This window comes from Gymnoscopelus microlampas, assembly GCF_963454915.1.
Source record: "Gymnoscopelus microlampas genome assembly, chromosome: 16".
NCBI classification, from domain to species: Eukaryota; Metazoa; Chordata; class Actinopteri; order Myctophiformes; family Myctophidae; genus Gymnoscopelus; species Gymnoscopelus microlampas.
This window is the reverse complement of record NC_139953.1, coordinates 17,414,252-17,435,142: the sequence shown is the minus strand read 5'-3', so window position 1 is coordinate 17,435,142 and position 20,891 is coordinate 17,414,252. Positions and strand designations below refer to the sequence as shown.

The 20,891-nt window shown below is 40.1% G+C and overlaps 1 protein-coding gene across 2 annotated transcripts in view; it reads left to right on the top strand.

Moving 5' to 3' along the window:
* Positions 1–20,793, top strand: part of cenpe (centromere protein E) — a 29,507-nt gene extending 8,714 nt beyond the window's left edge. Inside the window, exons 23-54 of one of the 2 annotated variants that reach the window (XM_084083091.1) lie at positions 943–1,097; positions 1,505–1,798; positions 1,975–2,121; positions 2,650–2,829; positions 4,349–4,528; positions 4,966–5,058; positions 5,259–5,342; positions 5,875–5,982; positions 6,337–6,543; positions 6,802–6,951; positions 7,789–7,995; positions 8,235–8,384; positions 8,708–8,896; positions 9,247–9,381; positions 9,666–9,905; positions 10,030–10,269; positions 10,394–10,633; positions 11,037–11,120; positions 13,726–13,830; positions 14,453–14,602; positions 14,897–14,956; positions 15,046–15,150; positions 15,405–15,587; positions 15,826–16,035; positions 16,283–16,495; positions 17,052–17,255; positions 18,005–18,151; positions 18,431–18,534; positions 18,720–18,817; positions 19,052–19,187; positions 19,329–19,669; positions 20,579–20,793. In XM_084083091.1, the coding sequence (XP_083939217.1) occupies positions 943–1,097; positions 1,505–1,798; positions 1,975–2,121; positions 2,650–2,829; positions 4,349–4,528; positions 4,966–5,058; positions 5,259–5,342; positions 5,875–5,982; positions 6,337–6,543; positions 6,802–6,951; positions 7,789–7,995; positions 8,235–8,384; positions 8,708–8,896; positions 9,247–9,381; positions 9,666–9,905; positions 10,030–10,269; positions 10,394–10,633; positions 11,037–11,120; positions 13,726–13,830; positions 14,453–14,602; positions 14,897–14,956; positions 15,046–15,150; positions 15,405–15,587; positions 15,826–16,035; positions 16,283–16,495; positions 17,052–17,255; positions 18,005–18,151; positions 18,431–18,534; positions 18,720–18,817; positions 19,052–19,187; positions 19,329–19,669; positions 20,579–20,646 (5,207 nt within the window). In that variant the 3' untranslated portion in view covers positions 20,647–20,793. The remainder of the gene's footprint in view (positions 1–942; positions 1,098–1,504; positions 1,799–1,974; positions 2,122–2,649; positions 2,830–4,348; positions 4,529–4,965; positions 5,059–5,258; positions 5,343–5,874; positions 5,983–6,336; positions 6,544–6,801; positions 6,952–7,788; positions 7,996–8,234; positions 8,385–8,707; positions 8,897–9,246; positions 9,382–9,665; positions 9,906–10,029; positions 10,270–10,393; positions 10,634–11,036; positions 11,121–13,725; positions 13,831–14,452; positions 14,603–14,896; positions 14,957–15,045; positions 15,151–15,404; positions 15,588–15,825; positions 16,036–16,282; positions 16,496–17,051; positions 17,256–18,004; positions 18,152–18,430; positions 18,535–18,719; positions 18,818–19,051; positions 19,188–19,328; positions 19,670–20,578) is intronic. The other variant, XM_084083092.1, reaches the window with a different exon arrangement.
* Positions 20,794–20,891: the final 98 nt, after the last annotated feature.

The window sequence follows — 20,891 nt, the reverse complement described above, 5'->3', positions numbered from 1 at the left end:
AGACACTACAGTATCTTTTCACCTCATGATAGAGCTATACAAGGCCTCTTACGTTTTGGCCTATAACTCTTCAACCATTCGTGGATCGTGATGCGACTCTCCATATACGCCCCGTATCCCTCCTTCTGACATTTATAATTTTCAACACAGTTTGCTACTACAGATTTTGTAAAACTTACAGAAATCACTACAGATTTTGTAAAACTTACAGAAATCACATCACTTATCTCTAGACTCATGCGTTATTCAACTTGCATAATTCAGATTTGTCATGTTCCATAATGATTGCCTTCTAAAGTTTGCGGTAAGGGCCTACTTTACAAAAATAACAGTAAGACTAAACGGTAGACTGGTGGGAACTGCATTCTAGTCCAGTAAAGTTGCATGTGACATTAAAGGTAGGGTAAGTGATATTTTTTGGATAAAACAAAAAGTATTTTGTTAAAAGGTTAAAATACTATATTCTGATAGTAATCATTGCTATAGAGTGTTTTTTTCAGTAACAGATGTCTCCCTGTCTCTCCAGCTCTTTAATAAACAGAAAATACATTTTTCGGTAGGTGTCAAAATCTCAGCCAATCAGGAGAAAGTACCAATTTTTAAGCTTAATTTGTATAGTGTTCCAATTTTGTCTGCTCATTTCTTAGTGTCATCACTTCCAATTTCACTTGTTTAATCTGTATCCTGATTGAGTTCTCTGTCCTGGTTGGATAAAATTGGAAATGAAACTGAAACGAAAATGCATTTTCTGTTTTATAAAGAGCTGGAGAGACCAGGAGACTCCTAATACTGAACAAACACTCTATAGCAATGAGTACTATCAGAATATAGAGCTATTTAACACTTATTTTAACCAAAGCAAATCACTTACCCTACCTTTAACCACTGCAGTATATATCTGAGGAAAAACATCACTATTATCCATTACTTTATTTTGTCCAGACCTCATCGACAGCGTGACCCTTGAGAGAGAGGTGACTAACCTCAAGAAAGAGCTGACGGTGTGTCAAGACAAAGAGGGAGAACTCCATGCTCAGCTGAAGGAGTTGTCGCCACTACAGGATCTTCCAGACAAAGTGGATAGCTTGCTGAAACAGGTGAGGTTACGCTGCAGTAGCCAACACTTGTTGGTTGGAGTAGAGCAATTCATTTAATCGAATTTTGGAAACTACTTTTAGTGCAATATTGTTTAAAACAATCTAATGTGCCATTTACAACTTGAAGAAAAATGTGAATGCTTTTCTTTGTTGCTGCCTAAAAGATGTTATGTTTTTGACTGTTGGATAAATGTACTACTATAATCAATTTCAAGTTCAACATGACTTTTTGGGTTCAAATAACTTGTAATGAGCATTTACCATAATACTTTACTTGAAACATACATAATGGCAGTGAAATTATTATAATTGTTTTGGATATAGACTGCGTGGAGTTCTTGGAACTGACATTATAATTAGGGCTGCGCCAACTTATAAAACAAACTTTTCCCTCCTCCCTCTCGCAGGTGTGTGAGCTCACTGAGGCACTGTGCGCTGTTGAATCCCAGAGGGACAGCCTGCTCTCTGGCCAGACTCAGAGCAAGGAAGAATCTCATCAGTTAAGGGATGCTTTGCAGACCTCCCAGGATGAAACTGTCAAGCTCCAAGCAGAGCTGGCTGCTGCAGAGCAGAAGGAAACGCACCTTACTCAGAGGTGTGCTGACACCACGGAGGACCTCGACACAGTTCGCTCAGACCTGGCCCGATTAGATGCAGAACGAAGCCAGCTCCTTGCTACTGTGCAAGAGACGAGTGACAGAGTAAGTTATTATGGGTGCTTTATACTTATACCAATTATAAGTCGGACAAGAGCTTTTGCATCCCCCCATAACATTGCATGGTATGATGTTTGAGTCCGAGCCTATCAAATACATGCTATGGTGTTTTTAGGGAAATGGGCCCTGAGATATCTTTGAAAAAATGTGTTATTTTTCAGCTTAATGAGAGTGACGAGCAACGAACAGCGCTTGGTGGAAGGCTGAATGAGATGCAACAACTTATTAAAGACTTGGAAGAGAAGCTTGTTGACAGTGAACAGTCCAAAATTATGGAGGAGGAAATCGGCAAAGAACTTCAAGAACAAGTATGACTCTAGTCTAAATATATAATAAATGCCGTATAGGCTTGTAAGTGCAGCATTGTATTGTTTTTTTTGGCCAGAATAAAGATTGTTAACCATGAAAATCGTCCATATTATTGGATGCGTTTCGTGCATTGAAACACAACAAAGGTGAAGTGCACCAGCAACACGCTGCCAACCAGTGTCAGGGAATCCCAGCCTGTAGCATTCATTTGTCAGGGAGAAAGTCTAATTTATTCTGATCAAATGCTATTTTCTCCTTGTAGTTGTAAATAATATATACGGCTATACTGTATGTATGGGATGCTCTCAGGCACGGCAGTACAGTATCAGCCTGTGCTGTCTGATATGCCTATCCGCTTAGTTGGATAATAAAAGACCAATTCAAATGCAGGCTGGTAATTAGTTCATCACTTAATAATATTCACAACGTTTTGTATTCTCAGTTTTGCAAACCGTTCCCGCCATCAGTTTTACTAACTGTGTGTTGCATCCTTAATGTAATGTCGCAACTTAAATTATTTTGAACAGGTAAGCCAGCTAACTGAGGAGCTTGAGAGTGCCCGAGCCGAGAGAGACTCTGTCTTGTCTGAGAAGGTGTCTGACGCTCAGAGCTCTACAGAGGAAATGGAAAACCTACTGTCTAAAGTCTCCTCTCTCACGGAACAGAGGGACCAACTCAAAGTGGACCTGCAGGAGAATGTGGACATGGTATGTATTCACCAAAAAATAGCTGAGCTAAATGTGACGGTGCATTTTGTTGACACTTTTGACCATGTCATGGAAGGATGCCTAATCATCTCCACTCCATCCATAAACATTTGCTGACAGATTGTTTCACAGTAACATTAACAAATTGCCTGTTATTTCTAGTGTACTATTAATGAACATTAGGGCATTAACAGAATAATCAAATATTCGAATATTCGACTATCAAACCACTATTCGATTATTATTATTTCTTTTTTTAGATTTTTTTTTTTTTTAGTGGCTTTTCTGCAGCAGACATGCAGCTGTGAGCTCTGGTGTGACGTCAACTCGCATTCCTTGAGTCCAGTCATCAATGTCATTGAAAAAAAAAAAAAAAAAAAAACTTTTTATTTTTTTTATTTTTTATTTTTTAATTATTTTATTTTTTATAATCAAATCGATTAATCGAATATTCGAATACTTATAGGTCGAATAATTCGAATACTAAAAATCACTATTCGTGAATGCCCTAATGAACATATGGACAAATGTACGTATGTAAATTATTATACCGGTACTTCAACCAGTTCCTGATGATTCTTTATTGTCACATTTCTCTGAAATTCGTTCTGCATCACGCAGCACCATTTGCAACAGCGAAGACAAAACCAGCAAAACACACATTTGACATAATCACTATACTAACCTGTGACTGATTATTTTTTAATCCAAAAGTCCCCCTTCTACTAACAATGCGTTTAAATTTTTTCACTTATGCCATTAAGCACTTGCAACCTTATTATTTCCGTACTCGCAGGAGAATGTTCTACACTAATCTTTGACGATTTTAATCTGTGGTTCAAATTCAAACACTTTGTTTTTTATTCAGATGGCCTAATGCCCAATTGGCCTAATAGTGAAATTATCGCGAGCAACCACACAGTTTGAGGAATGTAAGCATGTCATGCAGTATGTGGACAAACCTCGGCTGCCAAACATTGTTGTTATGGATTGTTTAGTAAAATTTGCAGTTGAGGAGACACTGGAGTTTATTCAGGGTTTATTTCACAGCTGAAAACGGCAATTTTCAATGGTTCACAAAATGACTGCGCTAGCAGCGCAACGACAAAGGTGAGGCACGCCAGCAACACACCTTGCGTGTTCTGAGCCAATCTCGCCACATTGTCAGGGAATCCCACAGTGTAGCATTCCATTCGCCGGGGAAAGGAAAATGCATTTATAAGTTTTGATCAAATGCTATTTTGTCTCTGAATAAATACGGCTATATGGTATGTACTGTATGTGATACACTCAGGAAACAGCAGTATTGGCCTGTCTGATATGCCTATCGTTGGTTGGGTAATATGAGACCTATACTAATTAATCACCCGGCATTTGTATATTGCATATATTATCCACATTGCTACTTCTGAAGGTTAAAACTGATAGCAGAAATAGTTTTTCCTGCCATCTGTTTTACGAACTGTATGTTGCGTCCTTTACGTAATGTCGCAACTTAAAATGTTTTGTCTTTGAACAGGTAAGCCAGCTAACTGAGGAGCTTGAGAGTGCCAGAGCCGAGAGAGACGGTGTCTTGTCTGAGAAAGTGTCTGCCGCTCAGAGCTCTACAGAGGAAGTGGAGAACCTGCTGTCTAAAGTCTCCTCTCTCACAGAGCAGAGGGACCAACTCAAAGTGGACCTGCAGGAGAATGTGGACATGGTATGTAGACTGTGGAAATGGTCAAAATGCACCATCACATTTAGCTCGGCTAATCTTTGCGGAGTTTGTTTCACAATAGTATTATTAACTACTAGTTTTTTTTTTTTTTTCAAAATGGCATTATTAACTACTCGTTGTTTTTTTATTTCTAGTGTATTATTAATTTATGAACCTAGTATGGACAAATATTGAATGTAAATACTGTGCAACCAGTTCCTCATGATGATTCTCTATTGTGAGATTGCTCTGAAATTAGTTGTCTTTTTTGTTGCAAATGGTTATGCCAAACGAACAAAATACATTGAACATAATATCAATACTGAGACGCAGTGTGCAGCCAAGCAGCGCACCTGTGAATGATACATTCTACTGTATAATGTTGATATGAGAGAAATGAAATGTATTCTTTGCTTTCTTTAAAAAAACAACAACTCCAGAATCAGGAGATCAGGACAACTCTGGAGGAGAACTGTCGGCAGAAAGAGAACATTAAACTTCTGGAGGAAACGCTAGAAGAGCGCCAAAGTCAAGTACGGCCTCAGTTATTCTTGGTTGCCAATAGCTTCACAGAACCAAATGCAAATACTTTAGGGCAGTCCCATGTTTGATTTTCAAAGCGGTGGGTGGGTGTATGTTTGTTACCGCTGGTTTTCTTCTCGTCAAGTCAAGAATAAGGTTGGGGACCTGTGTTCTGTTGACTCTTATACTATTGTATGTTCTGTTGTGACAGATCCAAGTGCTTGAGCAGGAGCTTGAGAGTGTTAAAGAGGAGAGGAACGAGTTGAAAAATGACCTTATGGAGAATGTGGATATGGTAAAAGGGCTTTTTCTTTCTTTGAAGACAGTCGCACACTAATAATGCTCACACACTTATGCTTTAGTTTGGTATACAACAGGCAGCTTCACTGATCATAATGTGGATGTATGTGGGCTGAGGATATAGGAGACTGGGGTGTTTGTTTGTGCTGGAGAGGAGATGGTAGAGTGGTGTGGAAGGAGCACTTTCAATGCCCCTGTAGAGTTCATCAGTTTTGTGTCCAGACCAGCTTTTGCACATAATGGCCTAATTCTTTTTTGTTTATTATAAGCCTGATGCATAAAACACTTTTAAAAACAGAGGGCCAGCTGACTAATTTCTTAGTTGTTTTTGTTATTTCAGAATAATGTATATAAGTCAAGTGCATTCTATGAGTGTAACACCCGCAGTACTATTTATGGCTAAATATTGGACAAGGAGGCCACACCATTATTCATTTGTCTAGTCTTCTGTATTGGGAAATGGTGCATTAATATAGTAAAACGTTAATCTAATGAAATCTAATGATTTTATGGTAACTATTGTGCAGGCGATCGAGAATCAGGAGGACCTCAGGGCTGCTCAGGAAAAGATCAAGCAACTAGAAAAGAGGAGCTGTGCAGAGAACGTCTCCCATCTGGAAGATCTCCAGAACCAGGTTTGAAACCACGCTTTGCTTATTGTAATGTACAGCGTTGACATGGCGCCGAACACACGTCCTAGTTTGTAAAGATTATACGCGAGTGTACAGCCTGGACACAGTACTGAATGTACAGTATGTCCTGGCTGATGATGATGATGTAATCTTGTCCTACATAGACACTTTTTTACAGTTGAAAATCTGTCATTTTTTGGCATTTCTGCGTGTCAAAATTAGTGCAAATTAATTATAAATAATTAAGTGCTAGTCATGTTGGTGATCAAGAACTCAAACCTTGTTCTACAGTTGCACTGTTTAAATTGCTCTAGGAGTACATCTACTGAAGTCCTAAAATGTTGTTTAATTATGTAGAATCAGCAGCTGAGCAAGGAGCTTGACAGTGCGAGAGCGGAGAGAGATGGTCTCTTTTCCAACGCTAGTGCAACAGAGGAGGTGGAGAAACTGCTGTCTACTGTGACTTGTCTCACTGAAGAGCGAGACCAACTCAAAGAGATACTGGAGGGACTGAGACGGGAGAAAAACCAGCTCAGAGCAGACCTGGAGGCCAACATGGAGACGGTAACATTCACTCACATTCATTCACCTCGGCTGGACCTAATAATGACTTAAAAACTGTCATCATACTTAGACCAAACATTCCTATTCAACGCATAATCGATAAAGCACAACACAGAATCTAATAACGGTGTGGCTTCCTTGTCAATATTTAACAATAAATGGAAAGTCTGTCTTGTTTCCTGTACAACTGTTGAGTTTTTATTCATCTTATTTTGAAGAAGTTCATTTAATGAGATCTAATTATCGCAACCATTTCAGACAATCGAGAATCAGGTGGAGCTCAGGGATGCTGATGAGAAGATGCAGCTTCTCAAGGAGGAAGTCGACCTCCTCCGTACTCAGAGCGAACAACAGGAAAACGGGAGCTGTCCAGAGACTGTGTCCCATCTGGAAGAGCTCCAGAACCAGGTTTGAAACCAAGCTTTGCTTATCGTACAGCATGTTCATAATGCCGACTGCACGTCCTGGTATTTAAATATTATACGCAAGGGTGTACAGCCTGGACATGGTACTGAATATACAGAATGTCCTGGCTGTTGATGTAATCTTTTTTTTTAAACTTTCTTTTTATTTTATTTTTCTTAGAGCAGGTTAGGTCATGTTGGGCATCACATATACATTAAATTAGTACATTTCTGGCAAAGTTAACATTCTCATGTTAAGGGCTATTCAGTCCAGATGAAATGAGAGGGATCCTTATTTGAAGTAACTTCAGTCCTTTCGTTGAGAGATATACATAGAAATAAAAAACAAGCAGTAAAGTGTACAAAAATAAAAAGTATATAACATAGAGATATTAAATCAAGCAAGGTATCCCCACGCATAGTACAGATTCACATACTTGTACATACATACAGATATACATTCAAAAAAACCCACTTCTTTACAGGTCTTTCACAGAACTATTTTCATATGTAATATCCATTTTAACCAGTATTTACAAAAAGTATCCATACGGAGTCTTACAGAATATGTGAGTTTCTCCATTTCGTATATGTTCTGTACAATGGCTATCCACTCCCCCTTTGTTGATGTAATCTTGTCCTACATGCCGTAGACACTTTTTTACAGTTGAAAATCTTTCATATTTGTTGGGTTCTGCATGTCGACATTAGTGCAATTTAATTATAAGTGCTCGTCATGATGGCAGTCAAGAAATCAAACCTCGTTCTACAATTGCCCTGCTTAAATTGCTCTTGGCGTACATCAGCTGAAGTACAAAAATGTGATTTTTAATTCATGTAGACTCAGCAGCTGAGCGATGAGCTTGACCGTGTGAGAGCGGAGAGAGATGGTCTCCTTTCCAACGGTAGTGCTACAGAGGAGTTGGGGAAACTGCTATCTACTGTGACTTGTCTCACTGAAGAGCGAGACCAACTTAAAGAGATACTGGAGGGACTGAGACAGGAGAAAAAACAGCTCAGAGCAGACCTGGAAGCCAACATGGAGACGGTAACGTTCACGCAAGTTCATTGACCTCGGCTGAGACTTAATTTTTTTTACTTATAGACCAAACATTCCTATTCAACACGTAATCGATAAAGCACAACACAGAGACTTGCCATCGATTGCTAAATATTTACAAGGAAGCCACACCGTTATTAGATTCGGTCTTGATTTCTGTACAACTGTTGAGTTTGTTTTTATTCATTATTTTATTTTGAATATCGTTCTTATTGCAACCATTTCAGACAATCGAGAATCAAGTGGAGCTCAGGGATGCTGATGAAAAGATGAAGCTTCTCAAGGAGGAAGTCGACCTTCTCCGTACTCAGAGCGAACAACAGGAAAACGGGAGCTGTCCAGAGACTGTGTCCCATCTGGAAGAGCTCCAGAACCAGGTTTGAAACCGTCGTACAGCATGATCATAATGCCGACTGCACGTCCTGGTATTTAAATATTATACACAAGGGTGTACAGCCTGGACATGGAACTGAATGTACAGAATGTCCTGGCTGTTTAATCCTTTTTTAAACTTTTTTTGTTACTGTTGAAAATCTGTCATATTTGTTGGGGTCTGCATGTCGAAATTAGTGCAAATTAATTATAAATAAGTGCTCGTCATGATGGTAGTCAAGAAATCAAACCTTGTTCTACAGTTGCACTGTTGAAATTGCTCTTGGAGTGCATCAGCTGAAGTCCTAAAATGTGATTATGTATTTAGAATCAGCAGCTGAGCGAGGAGCTTGACGGTGTGAGCGCGGAGAGAGATGGTCTCCTTTCCAGCGCTAGCTGTACAATGTCTACAGTGACTGGTCTCACTGAAGAGAGAGACCAACTCAAAGAGATTCTGGAGGGACTAAGACAGGAGAAAAAACAGCTCAAAGCAGACCTCGAGGCCAACATGGAGACGGTAACGTTCACTAATTTTCACATTGACAGTGTGGCTGGACCTTAACAAGGGAATTTCTTAATCATCCTACTTATAGACCAAACATTCATATATATTTAACGCGTCACGAAACCAGTCGACATGGCCACAAGCAGTCACCTTATGTTGCAGCTTAAATGCCACTTAAATGCTTATGATTTACACAGCTTTCATTCACAACCTGCACACATGGTAACTTACTATCGATTGCTAAGGAGGCCACACCGTTATTGGACACACGTTTTCTGTACAGCTGTATTGAATTAGTTGTTCATTATTTTATTTTGAAGAAGAATCTATAATATCTAATTATCTGATTGCAACCATTTCAGACCATTGAGACTCAGGAGGAGGCCAGGGCTTCCCAGGACACAATCAGGCGTCTCAATGAGGAAGTCTATCTCCTCACAACTCAGAATAAGAGTTGTGCAGATGACGTCTCTCATCTGGAAGAGCTCCAGAACCAGGTTTGAAACCAAGCTTTGCTTATCGTACAGCATGGACATAGTGCTGAATGCATGTCCTAGTTTGAAAATATTAGGGTGTACAGCCTGGACACAGTATTTATTGTATGTCCTGTCTGTTGATGTGATGTAATCTTGTCCTACATAGACACTGTTTTTCTTTATAGTTAAAAATAGATGTTGACTTCTGCATGTCATCTAAGAAAATAAAACTTGTTCAGCAGTTATACTGTTGACATCGCTCTTGGAGTAAATCAGCTGAAGTCCGAAAATGTGATCTCACGTAGATTCAGAAGCTGAGCGAGGAGCTGGAAAGCGTGAGAGCCGAGAGAGACTGTCTCCTGCCCAGTGCAAAGATCTCTACAGAGGAGCTGGAGAAACTTATGTCTAGAGAGACCTGTCTAACTGAGGAGAGAGACCAACTCCAGAAGGAGCTCACTTCTGCTCAGGAAAGAACCAGGCTTCTCAAGCAGGAAGTTGATGTCCTCAACAGTGATTGTAAACAACTGGAGGAGCTCCAGAACAAGGTTTGAAACCAATCTTTGGGTATTGTACAGCATGGATGTAGTGCAGAATGCACGTCCTTCAGTTGAACTGTTTAAATTGCTCTTGGAGTACATCAGCTGAAGTATTAAAATGTCATCCACCTAGATTCAGCTGCTGAGTGAGGAGCTGGACAGTGTGAGAGCGGAGAGAGACGGTCTCCTGTCCAACACTAATACCGCTACAGAGGAGTTGGAGAAACTGATGTCTAGAGTGACCTGTCTGACTGACGAGAGAGACCAACTCCAGAAGGATCTCACTTCTGCTCAGGAAAGAACCGGGCTTCTCAAGCAGGAAGTTGATGTCCTCAACAGTGATTGTAATCAACTGGAGGAGCTCCAGAACAAGGTTTGAAACCAATCTTTGGGTATTGTACAGCATGGATGTAGTGCCGAATGCACGTCCTTCAGTTGAACTGTTTAAATTGCTCTTGGAGTACATCAGCTGAAGTCTTAAAATGTCATCCACCTAGATTCAGCTGCTGAGTGAGGAGCTGGACAGTGTGAGAGCGGAGAGAGACGGTCTCCTGTCCAACACTAATACCGCTACAGAGGAGTTGGAGAAACTGATGTCCAGAGTGACCTGTATGACTGACGAGAGAGACCAACTCCAGAAGGATCTCACTTCTGCTCAGGAAAGAACCGGGCTTCTCAAGCAGGAAATCAATGTCCTCAACATTGATTGTAAACAACTGGAGGAGCTCCAGAACAAGGTTTGAAACTCATCTTTGCATATCGTACAGCATGGATGTAGTGCCGAAGGCATGTCCTAGTTTATAATTATTGGAATACAGTGTAAATATTGGCAGACACATTGTACATCATAAATATTGCATTGAAAGTATGTCTTAGCTATAATACAAGCATTGCATTGAAAGTATGTCTTAGCTATAATACAAGCATTATATAAAAGTATTAATTAGACCACCAACCATCACCAACATCACAACAAGCAGAAACTAAGAAATCAAACTTAATGTCATACTGCTTAAATTGGTCCTGGATAGATCTGGTCTAATGCACAGTGTTTGTTGGGGGTTCCTTGGCATGAATAAGGTTGGGAAATGGGAACTTCTGTTGACTCATATTATTGTATTCCATGTTCTGTTGTGACAGATCCAAGTTCTTGAGCAGGAGCTTGAGAGCGTTAAAGAGGAGAAGAACCAGCTGAAGAATGACCTCCAGGAGACTGTGGATAAGGTTAAATGGGCTTTTTCTTTCTTTGAAAGCACACTCTCACACATACACTTGCTCCAGAGCTTAAGTTAGGATATGCAACCCAGGAGCTCTGCTGTGCATCATAATGTGTACATGAGGATATGGGAGAAGGGAGATAGAGGGGTGTGGAATAAGCACATCAGAATTCATAATTTTGTCTCCAGAGTCAGACCAGCTTTTGTACACAGCAGCCTTATTTGTCTGTAAAGTTTATGTAAGCCTAATGGCACAATACCAGTCACAATGTAAAACACTAACATTTTTAATCAGATTTTAACTGCAAACTGTCTTTAGTTGGACTTGCATAAAATACTGAACGGTAACTAGAGCCATATGAAATCCGTGTTAACGGAATCGCGGACGGAATCGCGGAAATGACCAATAAAAATGGAATTGGAATAAAACACGGAATATTGCAGAATTTGGGGGGAAAAAAAAATCGCGGTAAAATATTTTTTTTTACCGCGAATTTTTACAAATCCACGGGACACCACCATTTTGCATGGCCACATCCTACTTTATAAACAGTAAAATCCACGTAGAAATAGTCTTAGAAAGACGATAGAAACAATAATACATGTGCGACGCCATTTTGCGCATGCTCAGACCGAAGTCACCGAATTATTTTGGGAACATTTTTGCGTATAACACAACAAGGGCCATGTATGGACTGTTATATCTTGAACATTTATTCATTTCCACTTACCAGACACTTTTTTTTATGGTAAAAATGAGCATAAAAAGCTAAATACAGAATTCAGAAATATTAAAATGGAAAAAACAGAATTTGGAAAAAATAAAACGGAATTGGGAAAAAAATAAAACGGATTTCATATGGCTCTAACGGTAACACACTGAGGACCAGCTAACAAATTTCTTTATCTGTTATTTCAACATAAATAATTTATACAATATGTCACCTGAGTTGGTGTGCATTCTATGGGTGTAACACACAGACAAATATTGGACTAGGAGGCCACCCCGTTATTAAACGGGGTAGCCACCTTGTCCAATATTTAGCCATCAATTAAGTAAATAACAATTAATGTCTTGTTTTCTGTATTGAATAGATCATTATTCATATTCAGTTTAATTTCTTCTGTACATCTATCAAATGCATAAATATGGATAAATTCAATCCAATTTTTATTTTTAAGAAATGGTTCATATTATGAAATCTAATTAGTGTGGTTGCCCAACAGGGCAACCAGACTATAGTACTCTATAGCTTTCTTTATTTATAGATTAACTTTATTTCAAACCGCTATTTCTCCCACAGTTTTTATCCCCCAATGTCGTGCCATATGTCAAAATGACCGTCTAAATCGGGAATCGTGTGCGTGTATAGGGCTAAGAGATTGGTTAAATAGTTTAATTGATATTGATTTATTAGTGCATTAAATTTCCCCATCCACTTTAATGGAAAAGTGAAAAAACTCAAATTCAAGTATTTTTTTCTCAGAAACCATAAGAGCTAGAGTTACCACATTTGGAGAGAAGGTTCATAATTTAGTCCGAAATTATTTAAAAAAATATCACACCATTCGGCCTCATGGTGGCGCTATAACAGCCCCCTTTACGTTTTGGCCCGTAACTCTTGAACCGTAGGTCCTAAAATCAAAATTTCTTTTCACCTGGATTCCTTGGGTCACTACGCATCTCCCCATATAGGCCACGCCCATTTGCGTCAGGATAGATTTTTTGATATTGATTTATTAGTGCATTAAATTTCCCCATCCACTTTAATGGGAATTGCAAAAACTCCCATTCAAGTATTTCTTTCTCGGAAACCGTAAGGGCTACAGTTACAAGACTTGGAGGGGAGGTTAATAGTTTTTTGCAAAATTATTAAGAAAATAATCACACCAGTCGGCCACATGGTGGCGCTATAACAGCCCACTTTACCTTTTGGCCTGTAACTCTTGAACCGTAGGTCCGAAAATCAAAATTTCTTTTCACCTGGATTCCTTGGGTCACTACGCATCTCCCCATATAGGCCACGCCCATTTGCGTCAGGATAGATTTTCCGCCATTTTCAATTTTCTTCAAAAAACACTTTTTGCTCCTTTTCCTTCAATTTTTTTCCACATCTCACACAAATCGGTACACGTGATCTATGGACCCATGCGATAAACCTATCCAAGCGGAATTTTGATAGTCCGTACCGTCCGTCCGTAAATGGCTTCCAAAGTTAGCGGGAGGGGCCCGTTTGACCAAAAATGCCATAAATCACGAACGAAACGTCCGGTCAATCCCAAATTTCAATCACATGTCGAGGGTGGTATACTAAACCAATCCCCAAAAGCATTTCCACTTTGATCCATAGGGGCCGCCACGAATGCTCGAAATGTAACCGTTTGATGCAAAAACATGATTTTTGGGGGATCAATCCTCTCAAAATGAAACGCAGGTGATCTCAGGAGTGGCGTGACGATGTAATTGGAGCAGTCTCCGACGGTATTCCTCCCGGCGTATTACTGGAGTCCCGACCGCGTCGGCGCAACCACACTTTGCAATTGCCAATTGCGACGCGTCTAGTTATCTTATGGTTACTATTTCTAATTATCTTATGGTAAATATTTTGCAGATGATCCAGAATCAGGTGGAGCTCAGGAATGCTGACGAAAAGATCTGGCTTCTCAAGGAGGAAGTCAACCTCCTCCGTACTCAGAATGAACAACTCCAGAACCAGGTTCGAAACCAAGCGTAGCTTATTTTACAGGCAGTGTTGACATGGTGCCGAATGCATGTCCTAGTGGTTGATATAAGTACTCCTATCCTACCCTTTTTACAGTTGAAATTGTTTTGTTGGGTGCCACATCATGTTGACACAACATTACTAGTATAATTATTTGCTCGACATGTTGATGATCTTTTTATCTTTTTTTTAAATAAGCGCTCTAGTTTTGAGCGACCTGTCCTAGAACAAAGTTTTAGGACCCAGGCTCAAGTGCCAACAGTTGTGTGCTGGCAGTGGTGCATTCTCAAAATAAGAGCGATTGCCAACAGAATCTTGGGGCGCTACCCACATGTTGTGTTGTGTTGCTCATTCCACAATTGCATAGTCCTTACAAGTCATACAGTGTTGTAAAAGTTACTAATTAACGATAAAAATTATATAAAATACAATACCAATTGGTATTATTGAAGGGGAGGGGGTTTAGTAACTTACTAGCGATAGCCTAAGATTGCTAACGAGGCCACACCGTTATTGGACTCTGTATAATTAGAACATGAATAAAAACAAATTCAATACAGTTGTACAAACTTCTTCAAAATGAAATGATCTAATTATCTGATGCCAACCATTTCAGACAAATGAGAGTCAGGAGGAGCTCAAGGCTGCTCGGGACACAATCGGTCATCTCAAGGGGGAAGTCGACCTTGTCAACGCTCAGAGTGAAAAACAGGAAAACAAGAGTCGCGCAGAGAACGTCTCCCACCTTGAAGAGCTCCAGAACCAGGTTTGAAACCAAGCTTTGCTTATCGAACGTACAGCATTGGCATGGTGCCGACTGCACATCCTAGTTTGTAAATATTATACGAGAGGCTGTACAGCCTGGCCACAGTATTGAATGCATGCCCTCGCTGTTGTGATTTTATTTTTTTGTCTAGTCCTACATTTTAAGTGATAAAAAAATCATTTGAGTTCTGCATGTCATTGGGTGATTTAGGAAATTAAACCTTGTTCAGCAGTTTTACTGTTGATCTTGCTCTTGGTTAAATCAGCTGAACTCATAAAATGTTTTGTCTTATAGATTGAGCAGCTGAGCGAGGAGCTGGACATTGTGAAGATCGATAAGATGTTGGCTTCTAATGTAAGTTTATTAATATCTGTATGTGGTGGTATTGTTTAATTTCATATGGTGCAGTCTTTCTTACTGCCTTCCCTCCTTCTGATCCGCAGTCACTTGACGAAGCAAATGAAATCATCACTCTCCTGAGAGATAATATAGCCATAAGTACGGTACAGATGTCATCAAGACTCACAGATTCTGTTGAGCAGCTTCAGGTGACCACACCACTTTTATTAAATATATAAGTAGGTCTTGAAAGAAAAATGACATGGCGTTTGTGTAGTCGTGTGGCTATTGCAACTGTACCTACGTTTGAAAATGTGTACAAATCGAATGCCCTTCTCTGGTTCATCCTGTGGAGCCACGCTAAAACGCATTTTCTAGCAACCTCTATTATGGCAGTAAACTGTTTCAAGTCGACAGTGGACAAGTTTTTACTGACCATGTATCCTCTACCTTTTTTTAACAGAACGATCTCCACGAATTCCATGTTTTCATGGACATTTGTTCAAGTTACCCTATCCAGTCCCTGCAGGAGGCCAAACAAGTGCAGCTTTTCTTGATCAACAAATGCGTATCACTTCATAAGCCCACAAAGGAGGCCTCCACTATTCTAACTCGGAATGTTATTACTATCATGCACAAGAAGCGGGTAAAGCTCATCAAATATTTTTTTATTATGTGGTTGTACTAATTGATAATACAGCATATTTTTTTATTTAATCTATATACAAAACACACATCCCCAGCAGAAAGTCTTAGCAAATAAATGGCTGTGTGCAGAGACTAATTTCATTGACATTAAAACAGTGTTAAAAACTGACTAAAGAAGCACTTCACCCATTTCAACCGTATCTTGGTAACTGATAGTTTGTCTCTTTGGTCGTCAGGTGCTGCTAAAATCATATGCCCAGGACTTCAAGCGGGTATTTAAGGACTTGTTCCAGATAGACTTGGACATGTTTGAGGAGAAGCGGCTGCAGGATGTTCTGATGTGTAGGGCCCAGGCCACCTCGTTCTCTGTGACGGATGGGAACCTCCCGGATCTGTGGCAACACCGGCTGACTGAGCTGCTGGATAAGAGGCACTTCTACCTCCAGGTGATTTTTTACTTTAGGCACTGTTTATTTCATTTATGGATTGTAAAATTCCTTTAATATACTTGAATTTGAAAGGCTTTTTTTAGGACAGTGTTAGAATTCTGAATTGATGCTCTGGAAAATGGTGGCCGGTAACTAGCTAACTTACATTTGTAGGCATTTTAAGCTGTGCACTGTTTGCCAGGGAATTTCTTTATTTTTATTTTTTAAATGAGTGACATACTCAACAAACATTTTTGGAATACAGAAAGTGCCCAAAGTTTTGGAGAAATTGAATCTCTGGAGAGTCCTGACTGACACGGAGCTGTCGGAAGAACTCAGGGAGACAGAACTCTTCAACGAGCAGCTGAGAACGCTGAGCAGCAACCAGCATCTGGGTTCAACCTCACTGGACAGCACCCTGAGTGGTCGCGTCCAATGCCGTTCTGCCGAGCTGGCCAACAAGAAAAGGGCGTTGGAGGTAGGCTTGTCAACCTGTCACCATCATTTTACTTGAACTGTCATACAAATAATTGCGATTTAAAGTTTTTTGGCATTGAACATGTACATAAAAAATACTTGTTTGCCTTTTAGGCTTTTAAACAAACATTTCCCAGGGCAGATATGGCAAATAACTTAATATACTGTACTAAGAAATTACTGGTACCAATAATTATGCAAAAAAATCTCAAATAATTGGGACTAGACCAATGGTTCTCAACTTTTTGTCAAGGACCCCCAAAACAAATGTATTTGGATTTGTTATGTTTGCTTCTGGGGACCCCCAGAAGCAAAGATATGAGTTAATGTTGTTTCAAAGATTACATTTTCAAGATATATATTTTTTAGCAGATTTACAAGCTCATAGCGTGGCACTCGGTGCTGTGCTATGAGCTTGTATAGCTCCATTTTTTTTTAAATAGCCAGAAGTATAAAATGATAGCTAAAGGAAAAACTAACCACTTTAACCCATTCAATCCGGAACGCACACTTTGTCATTTTAATGTTGCCACCGTCTTCCTTTGCACAAACGGCAGGCTCTTCGTGGTGAGATCTGCCCACTGTTTGAAGAAGTGAAGGTCCTCAGGGGAGATGCTGCTGCTCAGCTGCGGCAGGAGAGGAGCAACACGGCCACGCTGCTGCAGACTCGAGAGAGCGCTCCGATCAAAACAGAGTGTGGCCTCCTCCAGGAAAACCAACAGCTCATTCTGCAGCTCCAGCAGTCTGAGAAACAATTAGAGGTAAATCTTTCTTCACTAGTACTATAATGGTTTGCAGGCAATATTTGTAATCTGTTTTTTACTTGGTGTGATTTTTTTTTTTTTACACAGGTCTAGCTGTGGCTCCCTATATACATTTCGTCCGCTTGTAGAGCTGCTATTTTCAAAGGATTTTTGTTATACATTTTTGAAAACGTGAAATGGGACATTCTGCATAATGAGTACTTTCTACTTTGGTACTTTAGGTACATTTTGATAACAATACTTTTGTACTACTGAATTCTGGACTTTTACTTGTAACAGAGTATTTCTACATTGTAGTATTGATACTTTTACTTAAATAAAAAAAAATAATACTTTTTCATCACTGGTTGCTATATCAGTGGTTCACAAGAGTGTTCATGTCAAGGACCCCCAAAATGATATGTATTTAGCCGCGGAACCCAATCTCAAAACATTTTGTTCCAGAGAACCCCAGAAGCAACGATTTGAGTTACAAATGTTCGCTTTAAAAACATACATATTCAAAGATTTGCACAAATTCTCACGATTTTTCATAAATGGCAGATCTACAGGCTCGACTCTAACTACAAGCTATGAGCTTGTATATCTGCTATTTTTGAATAGCCAAAGAAATCTAAAATGAGACTGATGCGTTCCTGGTCTTAATGGGTTAATCATTGGTTGATAAAAACGCTTTGCTATTTGTTGTGGCCAAAGAGCCAGGCCATAACAGTGGAGACCACTACGTTGTCATCCCCTGTTGGCAGGCTATGCTGGGGCAAATGAAGCAGTTGGAGCAGGCACAGGTCAACGCCACGTCCACTCACAAAGAGGTCACTCAGCTACTCCAGACCCAGTTGCAGGATGCTTACGCAGAGGTCCAAACCCTAAAGGATAAACTGCAGTCAGTGGAGGTATGTTATACACTTTTCAAAGCATGGGTGCTGTTCTGAACATGGCAACTCCCTAAGCAAGTAAAGGTATCTGAAAACAACATTATAGCTGGGCACAGCTGTGGAAATTGTCTTAATGTTCCCATCACAAGCAACAACTGGAGATCTGATAACATTAAACGGGTTTAGGGTTTCATGTGCCTTTTTTTTTAAGGCCTTCAAATACAATGGATTAAATTTGTTTTGATGCAAACTGAGCCTATGCTTTTTTCCCCCCATAATCTGTTTCCTTTTCTTTAGAGGACTACTCAACCACCTGGGGTAATGGAGATGAAAAGGCTGAAGGCTCAAGTGGTCAAAATGGAGTTAGACTTGACCTCTCAGTCAACGGCCTATGAAGAAAGGTAAGGACACGCACTGTGCTCATTTTTGGTTAATTCCTTACTTGTATATTGATTTAGAACAACTTGCCTCCATTTATATTCCATCAGTAATTTTCAACTCCACACCACTGCCCAGTATCACTTTGGCTCCCCAGGACCATAATAGAGATTTAGTTAAGAGTACTAAAGCTGTGTTCTTTCTCCAGAATCCAGAGCTTGAACGAAGTCCTTGACGAGAAGGCAACTGAGCTGAGGCAGCTGAAAATTAAGCTGAGGACGGCCCAGCAGGAAGAGGAGTGCTCGTGTAAGTACACCTTTCTGTGCATGGAAAAACATCTATTCTGTTCATTGTACAGTCTCATAGTAAATTCACTCTCATAGTAAACTCACTTTGAAAAGCTAAATGTAAAGGTCAGCAAATGACAACCTGGTTATTTGCCAAAGTATCTTGTAGAGTGGACAAACTCACCCATCATAGCTAGATTCAGGCAGCGTCTGATTCTGTGGTTGTAAATTCCCACTGGGGTGTCATATTCAGTCCTACAGGGTAAGGACCTCCATTACAAACTGAGTAAGGCAAAGGGGGCTAATGTCCAGAGCAGCACTCTCCTGGAAAAACACAAACTGGAGGAGGAAGTCCAACAGCTTCAGAGTAAAATCACAGACCTGGAAAGGTACAGTATCTGCTATATCGGCTGAACAGTCACTGTATTGCTTTGATATTTCACATGTAATAATAATCATTCGTGTTTTTAAGAGTTTTTACCAAAAAGTGGTGTTCTAATTAAATATCTCTGCTCTGCTGGTCACAACAGCCAGGTGTTAAGTCAGCAAAAGGAGACCGCTAAGTGGAAGGGCAGAGCTGTGATGCTGAAAGAAAAGACCAAGGCGTCGGGGGCAGACAAGCCACCGTCACCCTGCACTCCTACCAAGAGGCTGCTTCCTGTGACCTTCGGCAGCTCCCATCTCAACTCACCGAAAAAAAGGTTACAGGATTCGCCCAAGAAGTTCGGCTCTCCTAGGAAGATCCCGGACTCTCCGAAGACCACTGCACCTGGCGGCGCCAAGGGCTACTTTGACTTGGACTCGGCGTCCGAGCCGAGGTCAAAGAACCAGTTCCAGTTCTTTGACAACTCTAGCCTCGGATCAACTGCAGGTGAGCACAGCATTTACTTACCTGTTGTGTCATTCAATTTCCTCATGAAAAGGTCTGATGTCCTCATGAAAAGGTCTAATGTCCTAAAATGGATCTTATTTCTTTAACTAGCAATGGCAGGTGGTCCCAATTCTACAAATCTGGATTCTCAGTATCTAGACTGCGGTAATTTATGTGATGTTAATCTGATGTTTGGGATGATCACTTGGGTATCACTAACTGGAGCATATGCACTGTTTTGAGGCGGTCGGTAACATCACTGTGGCTTCAGGGGTGAAAACACTTGGTTCTTAACAATCCTTCTCCCACTGATTTCAACTTCAGATGATGCTGGCTAGGGCTGGGCAATTAACCAAAACTATATTGAAACTGATATTTGGAACCGATAACCGAATAATCAAGAAGCAAGGTTTTTTTTTGCTTGTAGATGGGCTGTTTTTGTTTTTGCAAAGTTTACTCAAAATAGGGACGCCGTGTTCATTTGGTTAATATATTGGGTCCTGTTAGGGTGCACAATATTATATAAGATGGTATTTAATTGTAATTGCAAATTAGAATTATTGCAGGAAAGCACCCTTTTTGCACCATGTTTTCTGATACATCCGTCTGTATCCACCTGTTTCCTAGGCCTTGTGTTGTCCACTTCCTGTCGGTTTTCATTGGATATCATTAGTCATCTGACCGGTTTCATTGGATCAAAAGACAGGAAGTGGAACACAGTGAAAAGCCTAGGAAACAGGTGGATAGACTAATCCATAGAGCTCTGCGGTGATAGACTCCTGCTACGGTGTGCATTGTGACACCGCAGTTATGATTACACCAGAGGAGCGCTCTGTGGATTCATCTGTAGTGAATGTATGTCATCCATAACTTTATCTGTTTGTCTGAAAATGTCTTTCTGATTCGCAGGTGCCGAGAAGACTGAGGAATGGTGGCCAATGTCACCAAAGCAGTCAGAAGTCTGTAAAACCCAGTAACCTACTACATTAATGGCCTGAGTCTGCTGGGCCTCTGAGATATTGCACATTTTGTATTTTAAGTGGTTTTGTTTGTTACAGTTATTTCAGTCTTTGTGTTTAATAAAATTTGTACCGTTATTGAAGTTGACTTGGATTTAATAAAATGTGTACGTTATTGAAGTTGACTTGGATAGACTTTGATTGATCGTGTGTAGTCCATTCCCATGTCACTGGTGAAATTGTTCATGATCACACACATGCAT